At 39.2% G+C, this 11,255-nt stretch overlaps 1 protein-coding gene across 7 annotated transcripts in view; it reads left to right on the forward strand.

The window, feature by feature from the left end:
• The window catches only part of dysf (dysferlin, limb girdle muscular dystrophy 2B (autosomal recessive)), a 107,290-nt gene extending 103,142 nt beyond the window's left edge, over positions 1–4,148 (forward strand). For all 7 annotated transcript variants that reach the window (XM_080903386.1, XM_080903390.1, XM_080903389.1 and 4 more), the window contains one exon: positions 52–4,148. In XM_080903386.1, the coding sequence (XP_080759512.1) occupies positions 52–108 (57 nt within the window). In that variant the 3' untranslated portion in view covers positions 109–4,148. The remainder of the gene's footprint in view (positions 1–51) is intronic.
• The last annotated feature ends 7,107 nt before the right edge of the window (positions 4,149–11,255 follow it).

The raw sequence follows: 11,255 nt of genomic DNA on the forward strand, positions 1-11,255 counted from the left end.
CAACAAAAAGAAAGGAACTTCCTGCATTATTTTGTGTTTTTCCTCTCACAGAACTATGCTGCCATGAAGATGGTGGGACCATTTGGACCAGCCAAGGAAACAACTTAAGATGAGGAGCATTTGAAGGAAAAGACAAACAGACGTGAACAAATGGAGACAATGAGAAACCACACCACTGTTCTGAGAGTGAAACAAGCACGGATTTTATTAGCCCTTTCTTCTTCTTTTTGAGACTTTTTCTGTTGTCTTCCTGGAGTCATGAGTGATGAAGTCAGCCAAATTGTCAGATCCAGATGTCCTTTGATATAGTCACACCTGATTAGCAGTGGCTGTATGTGCGCTTATGTTTGATATGTGTGCATTTTGTGCCTTTACAGTTAGATTCACTTCTGTACTTCTGTGCTGAAAGCGTTTCCAAAGTTACTATCAGAACTCAGCGTGTGCCGTCTGCATCGCCGTCATCCCTCAGTCACCGCTTTCATCTCTCTTCCCGCCTCGCGCTCTCTCTGCTGCCCTCATGCAGGGGAGGACAAGAAGAAAAGCTCGCCGCTGAGTGAGGCTGCGCTCCGAAACAGCAGAAACAGAATTAAAGATCGTGATTTTGATGGTGTTTGATCTTTTTACCGCCCGCTGCTTCCCTGCGAGAGGCATAGTCAGGTCAGGCAGTCAGTTTACCGACTCATGTCAAACTTTATCACTCCAAAAAATTCAATCTGAGGTTAAAGCGTGGTGGGAGTTTTCAGCTATCATTCTCTTTGAATCACCTTTTAATGTTGTTGCCCTGCTGCTTTCAAGTGCAATCAGACTTTTATTTTTAAAATGTTCAGATCAGAGTTAAGTTGTTAGAAGTGAAACATAATATCCAGGCTGGGTGTTTTTTTTTCTTTGATTATATTTTTATTACAGCAGGTCACATACGATGCCTTCAGGTTGTGTGGGATTTCCCAGCACTTACTGAATACTGTTAAAACAAATTTTCGAGCTCCTCTCCTTAACTATCAGTTCTTCTCCTTCTTTTCCCTCGTCTTCCTCCGTTTTCCCCCTCCTCCTTCTCTATCCAACCTAATCCCTCTCCTCCTCAGGGTTCAGCAGGTTAAGTCAGGGATTTGCTTTTGAGCCGTATTATTACACAGCATGTTTTAGATAGATGATGTGGGCTGATACGGACACACAAGGACACATTGTGTTGTTGATCCTTAAACCGCTCAAGCTTTAGTGAGCAAAGCCGAGCATCGGTGAACGATAAAGAAGAACAGAGTCATGATTTGAAAAATTTTATGTCAAGTCTCATTTTTGCTTATATTTATTATCTTCTTTTCTTTGGGTGCAACCACATCCTGGCTTAGTTTGGTTTGCTCCACAGTGGAAAAGTTTTTTTTTTTTTTTCCATTTCAGCCTGATATTTTTATTAAAGCTTTTGCATCGACTTTTACAAAAGACAAATTGAACAATATGCCGTTTTCTTTTTAAAGAACATAAAGCAATATAAGACATACACTCCCACCTCATAATTATAGCAGTACCAGTGGGTGTACAAACAGAAAAAGGAAAAAATCCAATCTAATAATACTAGTAACAAACCCTAGGGTACAAGACAACAGTTCCTGAGTGTACAAGGGAGATGTGGAGAGTATCCAAAACCCCCACCTCCACACAGACACATAAAAACCAAAACACACAAAAAAAAAACAAAAACAAAAAAAAAAAAAACCCACACATGATAAATGGTCAACTTAGTTATAGGGATAAATCAATTCTGTTAGAGAAAAGAAATATGTATAAAGTAGTTAAATAAATACCATCATAGAACGCAGGCACAATAGAATCCATATACTTAAACTTAGGCCTCTTACTTGAACATAAGATAAGAAAAAATAAAATATGATAGAGTCTGAGCTGGCTAATTGGGAGCATTGCGAGACCGCAAAGTCTGAACATGATCAAAAAAGGGTTGCCAGGTCTTAAAAAATTTGGCCGTAGACCCGCGCAGGGTGAATTTAATCTTTTCGAGTTTGCTAAAATGCAGAACGTCTCTGATCCAGATTTCCCAGGATGGGGCAGAAGGGGACTTCCAACATAGCAATATTCTGCGTCTTGCCAATAAGGTGAGAAATGCGACCAGATCCGCTTGAGGCGTCGGCAAGGCAACTGAATCAGGAAGAACCCCAAACAAAGCAGTTAAGGGCACAGGTTGGAGGGTTAGCTGGATGATCTTAGATAAAATCAAGAAAATATTAATCCAGTATTGTTTGAGGGATGAACATGACCAAAACATATGCATTAAAGAGGCAGGTGTTTGATGACAACGGTCGCAGTCAGGGCTAAGATTGGGGTATATTTGAGCTAGTCTGGCCTTAGTCCAATGTACACGGTGCAGAATCTTACATTGAATCAGCCCATGTTTGGCACAGAATGAGGAGCCATGGACCCGGTAAAGAATTTTATCCCAAGAGTCATCCTGAATCACACACCCCAGATCCTGCTCCCATGCCAATTTAATAGCCGAGATTGAAGAGTTGCCAAAGGAACATATTCTCCCATACAAACAGGAGATCAGGCCCTGTAATGAGGGCGGAGGCAATAGAAGGTTATCAAAGTCATGATAAGAAGGTCTAGATGGGAACTGAGAGGATTTCTCCTTAACAAAACTCCGGATTTGTAAATAGCGAAAAAAGTGACTTTTTGGAAGGCCAAATTTCAATGAGAGCTGTTCAAAGGAGGCAAATGTATTCTGAATGTACAGATCAGAAAAAGACCTGATACCCAAAGAGGCCCACAAATAAAAAGCACCATCAGCTAACGAAGGCTGAAAAGAGGGATTTTTCAAGATGGGTGATTGAAGGGGAAAAAAGGTCAACTTAAAATAACGACGAAATTGATACCATATTTTCAAGGTAACTTTGACAATAGAGTTATTATAAGAGCCTGTACTCGAAGGCTGCTTTTGGGCATAAATCAGGGCTGGTAAAGAGGCTGAGACACAGGAAGAAGTCTCCAAACTGAGCCAGGCCGGGGCATTATTCGTGTCTTCCCCCTGTAGCCAATACCTGAGAATACGAATATTACATGCCCAATAATAGAACATAAAGTTTGGTAAAGCCATCCCCCCCATCTTTTTCGGTCTTTGAAGATATGTCTTGCGTATTCTGGGTGTTTTTTTGTTCCAGATAAACCCAGACAGAATCTTGTCTAATTTAGAGAGTAGGTGTTTTTTTTGTGTGTATTCTGTTTGTTTGTTTGTTTTTTACGTTAGCGTATTTCAATGTTCACCTTTAAATGCTGCATTTTTCTCTTTTTTTGTATTTTTTTTTTAATCAGAGATTTGATTCAACTAAAAAGGCAAAAAGTCTCACGAAAACCAAATTCAAAAACCTCTGAGGGTAAGGCTTACTAAAGTGCATTTGATTTATGCTGCAGATACATATGAAATGAAATCAAGTGCTTTATGATTATTTTCCAAGTACTCACAGTATGTTGAGTTTCTGCATAGCATTTAATCTCCCTTTTTGAATGTAGGGAATTAAGTTTTGAAGTATGAATTCCATAGTTTCTGTCTTAATTAGCCAAAGTGTGGAGGACCAAAGCTGCCAGAGAAAGACAAAAGTTAACATCAGAAAATGAATGAATATGGCATTAAATGTAGAAAATTAAAATTATAAATATATAAGCATTATTTTATTTTAAAAGCTTGTGGATGAAATGCATAATAAATATATTTTGAATATTACAAAATTTTCAATTGTTATACATTTTTTATGTACTTATGCACCTTTTGTGTAACTTTCACTTTATTATTTACCATTTATTTTGCTTTTTTAAATCAGTTTACTCATTTTTAAATGTATTTATTTATAAATTAAATGGCAGTGCTATTTTCACAATGATTAATTAACTTTTTGGACACAAAGCATCCTGGTGTTGATCAACCACGAGGATGATCTTAAAGAAAGTTTCCCAGCATTGAACAAATACTAAAAGCCACACCTTGGTGGCCACACTGTTTTTTTTTTTTTTTCATCATGAAACTGAAATGTAAAATCAAAAGGTTTGAGGGAAAAAAAATTTAATGGAAAAAATAAAGTAAATAGACTGGTTGTACAGGTAATTAACAAGCATTAAATGAAACCAAAAAAAAAAAAGAAAAAAAATCCTACATGGAGTGTATTAGTTGCAATGCGTGTAATGCCATATTTATTTATTAGGTCTTTTTTAAAATGATAATTTGTTTAAATTTTGACAGTTTTAGTCCTCCACTGTTGACTTCCTAACTTTAATGCACTAAAAAAACCAACTTTATTATAATTTTAGTTTGTGAGAGAAAAGAAGGATCAGACTAATAAATTTCAAATTTATTAAAAAAACAAACAAACCCACACACACTTTACATTTTTATTCTAAAACATTTCCAGCAGACACAGCTGGAACACCAAATACCCCAAATCTGCCTGACTGTGGGATGTTTAAAGTGTCTGATGGTTTCAAGTTAGTTATGGGGAAGTATTTCAGGTTACTTCTCACTGGCCTGAGGGTCTTCCAGATGTTTATATTGCAGATATTCTTGGTTCATATACAAGTTTATTATAATAATAATAATAATAATAATGATAATGATAATTATTATTATTGTTGTTGTTATTATAGCTAATAAAAATGATGCAAACAGTATAGTTTAGAATTGTTTGAATTAAAAGCTTAAAAACTTTAGTAGTTCTGCAGGTCCTACAGTAATAATGGATGGATGAATGTCATCTGCAGGTGAACATTTGTGCGTTTAAAAAAGACCATAATGCTAAACAACATGCAAAGTTCCTGTGCTTTGTGTCGTAATGCATCAGATCTCTGTTTAGAGGTGGGCCTTATTGTCAATTAAGCAGAAAAAGCAGAATATTTCTTCAGCTTTTTTAAGTTTGTAACTTTTGTTTTAGAGTTTTGAAATACCTTTATATATTGAAGTTCTGCTAATGTTAACAAGTCTTGAAAGGGTGAAATTTTACTGAGACAATCCTGCTTACAGTGCCATATACACTGGTTATTTGAAGTCTCGAGAAGTCAAACATTGACTCAGCGCTGTTTTGACCTGACATTATTCTTCTCAGTGAATGCAACGTGCCTTCAAGTCTTTAGCCTTTAGCTTTGCTGCCTTGTCGTATAGCAACACTAGCTAACACCTTCCTCAACAGGAAACGAAAACAAAATCACATGCTTCTGTGACAGTTTAATGCTGCTTATCTCTTCACTGTTATCTGCAGAAACCAGGGGTTGATCTTGTTCTTTGAACCTATTGTTTTACTCTTCTTGTAAACTGCACTGTGCTTCAGTTTTAGACACAAGCAGGGCTCTGCTGCTGGCTGTGATAAACTCCTGCTGCCAAAAAACTGCACTGAAAAATAACACGCGGGGACTTTGTCATGTGAAAGGACAAAGCCCTTTGCTGTTACTGTTTAATGTTTTGTGGGAGATGTGCACTGAATGTTTTCTACACAAGATATGAATTAGACTTCATAGCTGCAGAGAGAAATACTGTGTGCACTGCATTATGTCTGTATTATCAATAAAACTGCACTCTTGCCCTTCGACTAGTGAATTTAATTAGCGAGAAGAAACATAAGCCATGTGTACGTCACATGAAAAAACGTGACCTGAAGTGGAGACTCATACACAATAGAGATGTTTTTAGATTCAGCTTGACTGACACGGTAAGTAGATGTGAGTATATAATTGTTATATCATCGGCTTAGAAATACTAAAACTTACCAGAGTGAGTACTCTTCTCTATAAACAGCTGTCTGTACATTAACGCGAGTAACAGAGTATGACAAAGGCACCAGAGGTCGTCAGAAATTACAGTGCAACCAAAGTATGCAGAAGAGCATCTCAAGCCCTGAAGCAGATTGGCTATAAATGCAGAAGACCACACCAGGTGAATCGGAAGCTGAGGCTATAATTTTCAGAGGTTCACCAAAACTGGGCAATAGAAAATTGGAAAAATGTTGCTGCTCTTGATTTCTGCTTCAATATTCAGATGGTAGGGTCAGAAGTAGATATAAACAACATGGAAGCATGGATCCATCCTGCATTTTTATTATCAGTGCAGGCGGGTGTGGGGATAAGTTTCATGGCACACTTTGGCCCCCTTAGTAGCATTCAAGCATGGTTTGAATGCCACAGCCTACCTGAGAGATAGTATATTAATCTTACTATCATAATATATTTATATGCTTAGACCTCAATACTTGAAATGTGCAATTCACTTGTATTTTTATTTTTTATTCCTATTTATTCTATTTATCCCCTTCGTATATTTTATTTATATTGTCTCTGTATTTATATATGTGTGTGTGTGTGTGTGTGTGTGTGTGTGTGTGTGTGTGTGTGTGTGTGTGTGTATATATATATATATATATATATATATATATATATATATATATATATATATATATATATATATATATATATATATATATATAAAATATTCTGTAACTCTGTAACTTCGGTCGTTGCTGTGCTTTTTTGGAAATCGAATTTCCCAGAGGAACCCACCCGAGGGATTAATAAAGTTCTATCTTATCTTATCTTATCTTATCTTATCTTATTTTAAACAATCAGTGACTGGATATGTTAACAGCAAAAAAACATTATTGATGATCCTGTACTCTGTGTCTCACCTTACTACACAAGAAGATTACTTCTAACTGGATCACATTCAAGCTCACCTGGCCAGTCTACACACACAAAAAAGTTCTGATCGGATCTAATTTCTCCACAATATTTTATTGACCTGAAGTGTCAATACTTTTTATCATATTTTTTTGTTCTCGTGCTTCGTTGGGGAACAAAATTGATGAAAACCATTGGACAATGAAATTAACACTGCCTGGAAACCCTCTTAAAGGTGCCATCCACGAAGGACGACAAGAAATATTGATCTGATTATTGCAATAAGGAAATTAAACCAGTGTTTACTCCAGCAACATCTGATTTCCACTGACAACTTTTTGGACACAAAACATCCGCCCAGTGTGCACAGACTGGTATTGCATACCAGAGCCTGTCTGCTCCACTGTAATTAAAACAAAAAGATAAATATACCTTTTTTTTCTGACTCTTTGCATTATTTTGAAATCTGGAATCCACTCATGTTCAAATAAACAAGTTCACTCTCATGTAGAAGAAAGTAAATGAGTGTGCTTTGTGGAGGTAAAGACTCACATTTTCCTGAATTAAATGAGTGGAACAAAGTAGATCAGAGAGGCTTTGGTGTCGACTAAGGGATTATTAACCTGCTGGCTCACACTCACAAATGCATATACACACACAGTGGGGCCCGTTAGGCTGGAAAAACAGATGAGGGTTTAAATATTAAAGTACATGCTCACACAGAGTACATACACCAGTCTTGTATGTGGGTATGTCTTGCATTGTGTCCTGTAATAAAATTCCTGTAGTGTTCTTGACTTTTTTATCTTTTTTTAATGTTGGATTGAACAAATTTCATTAATTAATCCTGTTTTGTGCTGTGAAAGTGCCAATTTACTCAATCAGTGCTGAGTGTTCTGCTTATCCAGTCAAGGCAGTGTTTTAAATGCTCATAAAAGCAGCATTTAATTTGACACTGTGAGGATTTTCCAGAGATAATGAGCCAGTGATGCAGAATACATTATTTAACAGACCAGAGAAAAGGATATGTCTGTGAAGGTTCTCAGTCATCCAGGTCATTATAGTCTAAGGAAAAAAAAGCTTTTGGACTTATTTAAGGTGTTTGAAGACCCACCCACCACCACTTCCCCTGCCAGTGGCGGACTCCCTCAGACATCGGTGCGTTGGTGGTTCTTTGTGTCTGGGGGTGGGCGTCCGGGTACACACCGGCTCACTCCTTGGCGGCCGCTTATCGGGGCCTGGAGCCTGGGGCTCGCTCGGGCCACTTCGGAGGCTCGGTCACTCAGGCACAGCTGGCTGCCGGCGGAGCTCACGGGCGCGTCACTGCAACTCCCCCTGGCTTCTGCTCCGCGGCTGCTGAGTGAGCCCTCATCTGGGACTCTCCTCAGCTCTTTCTGGGACAGTGGCGCGGCTGCCCCTCTGTTGGTCTTCCTTGGTCTCTTGTGTTCTGGGGGCCTCTGGATGTCTGGAGTTTTGATCTCCTCCATACCTGCTTCATACCCTGGAGGACGGGGCTGTGGCTCCCCACACTCCCTAGCAGATCGTTACATGGAGAAACCTTTGGAATACAAGCATGCTGATCCACACAGGTATGCACACAGGTGTACACACGGGTATTCACAGACGCGGACTGCAGCTTTCTTGGCTGCTGCCTCAAAGCACATTGTGCGCTGTCTATCTTGCGTGCTGCACAATATCGTTTATTATTTAGTGTCTACTGATATCTACTGCTAGCTAGTTTATTGTGATGGTGCCGTTTTTTTTTTATTATGTTGCTCTTTGTTGTTTGCTTTCTCTTCTGTTTTTTTTCTCCATACAAGTGACCCAGGTGTTTTGTTTTTTTTTGTTTGTTTTTCTTTCTTTCTTCCCCCCTTCTCACCGTCTCTTCTCCCCTTTGGTTTTCTTTCTCTCCCTCTCTTTCTTTCATTCTTTCTCCCTGTCCTATCCCCCAGTCATGTCTGTCCCGTTTGTAGCAACTGAAAATAAAATAAATTCATAATTATAATAAAGGTCAATCAAATGGACCAATATGGCAAGGCCATGATGATCCACTTGGTAAAATAAATCCGCTTAGCGTCTTTCTTGGCCTTAAGACAACAATTCTGATGGCTAAAGATCCAAACGGGACAAAAAAAAAAAAAGGTGTTTGAAGACGTTTCACCTCTCATCCGAGAAGCTTCTTCAGTTCTAGGGTCAAATGGTAGAGGCCCAGAGGTATGACCAGACCTCTATATTGGAGAGACCAAACAGCCTCTTCATAAACGCATGGCACAACATAGAAGAGCCACCTCCACAGGACAAGACTCGGCAAGACTGGGCCTTAACGCCCACTCACATCCTGGGCCATCTGACCTCAGGAAATCACATGATAATGTGGGGCCAGGTTTCACAATGAGCTTACCCAAAGCCTTGGCTGATTGTGACCTACACCAATTTTCACACCTTGGCTCGTGTGATTCGGTAGAGGATCATTAGGGAGTCCATTGTCCCTCTTGGGGGGACACTCCTAAAAGGCTTAAGTCTGGGACGCTCCACTATTTGACTCTAGAACTGACAAAGCTTCTCGGATGAGAGGTGAAATGTCTTCAAGCAACTTAACCTCCTAAGACCCGAACTCTTTCATGGCATGCATTTTTAATTTCTCTAATTTCTTTAATTTCTATTTGTGCTGATTGGGACCTGATGAATGTAAAAACAAAGAATTACGTGATTTTTTTTTTTTTTACCTGATTTTTGTTTCTGACAGAAATGAGATCCACAAATTAGGACATTCGCTTTAAATTTTGATAGAACAGTGGCAGTATAATTTCCTCGTAAGTGGCTATCAGGCCCTTGTAGAGCAAAATTTAGTATTTTGGTCTAGACAACCCAAAATGTGACATCCACATATGTGGACGCCGGGTCCTAGGAGGTTAAAGAAGTCCAGGCACTTTTCTTTCCTAGCTCCTTAGACCAGAGGAAAGAATCTTATGCTCTACAAACTTCAGTGGTCTCAGAAACTCTTCTTTGGTTCTATAGCAAATTCAGTTGATTTAGGGGCAATTACATGATTAGACAACTAGCAATGAGTTAGAAGAACTTTGGACCACTCTTATTTGTGAGAATAGGGGCGATTGTGGCTCAAGAGTTGGGATATCGCCTTGTAATCGGAAGGTTGCTGGTTCAAGCCCCGGCTTGGACAGTCTCGGTCGTTGTGTCCTTGGGCAAGACACTTCACCCATTGCCTACTGGTGGTGGTCAGAGGGCCTGGTGGCGCCAGTGTCCGGCAGCCTCGCTTCTGTCAGTGCGCCCCAGGGTGGCTGTGGCTACAATGTAGCTTGCCATCACCAATGGGTGGATGACTGGATGTGTAAAGCGCTTTGGGGTCCTTAGGGGCTAGTAAAGCACTATACAAATACAGACCATTTAATTGTTTACATTCAGCCACACTGTTGAGTTTTCAAGCACGAATACCCTGTGTAAGATCATGTGAAACCATCTCAATTGGATGGCAGGATGAATTATGGACAACTCAGAGGAGGCCTTGCTCGGTTTTGGACATTTTCCTGCTGCTGAACCTAGGTGTGTCTGACATTCAGAGCATGAACTTAAGGCAGATCTCCTTCAGGATGGTTCCATCATTAACAGGAAGTCGTCCTGAAGCAGCCTCAAACTATCACACTACCACCACCATGTTTGACTGTTGGTATGATGTTCTGTTTATGAAATTATGTTTTAAACCAGATGCAATGGGATTCAAACCTTCTAAAAAGTTCAGCTTTTGTCTCATCAGTCAGTCAGTTCAGAATATTTTCCCAAAAGTCATCAATTTAAGTTTTTGGCTTATGTAGTAGTCGAGCCTTTGTGTTCTTCTTGATGAGCGGTGGTTCTCTCCTTAAACTCTCCTATCGATGCCATTTTTTGCACAGTCTCTTTCTTATTGTTCAATCACGACCTCCGACCTTAACTGAGACAAGTGAGGCCTGCAGCTCTTTAGATGTTGTCCTGGGTTCTCCTGTGCCCTCCTGTATGAGTCATCGATGTGTTGTTGGTAGGCTGCCCACTCCTGGGAAGCTTCACCTCTGTTCCATGTTCTCGCCATTTGTGGATAATGTCTCTCATAGTGGTTCACTGGATTCCCAAAGCCTAAAAAATAGCTTTTAATAATTTCCAGGCTGCTAGATGTTGATGACTTTGTGTCTCAGCTGTTTCTTTAGATCATGGAGTGATCTAAAGAAAGTGATCTAAGATACGCTACTTCAGGTTCTATTTAAGTAATTTCTTGACAAAGCAAGTCTGGCAGTAATCACATCTGGGTGGTGCTACTGACACTGAACTTATATTTCCAAACAACTTTCCAAAAAAATAAATTACTTGATTGAAAATTAACTACAGTTGATACATGATTTAGCAAGCTGGCAGTTATTTTTCCACACAATGCCATGTAGGTTCGGATTGCTTCTTTTCCCTAGATAAATCAAGTCCAATATTGAAATTTGTTTGATGATCTGAAATATGTTAGCATGCCAAATATGCAAAAAGAAAAATATATGAATACTTTTTCACAGCGCTGCAAATACCAACAAGAAACTGTCTTGCATTGAGAAGACGGTTTCTTC

This window comes from Rhamphochromis sp. 'chilingali' (genome assembly GCF_963969265.1).
Source record: "Rhamphochromis sp. 'chilingali' genome assembly, chromosome: 1".
Lineage (NCBI taxonomy): Eukaryota > Metazoa > Chordata > Actinopteri > Cichliformes > Cichlidae > Rhamphochromis > Rhamphochromis sp. 'chilingali'.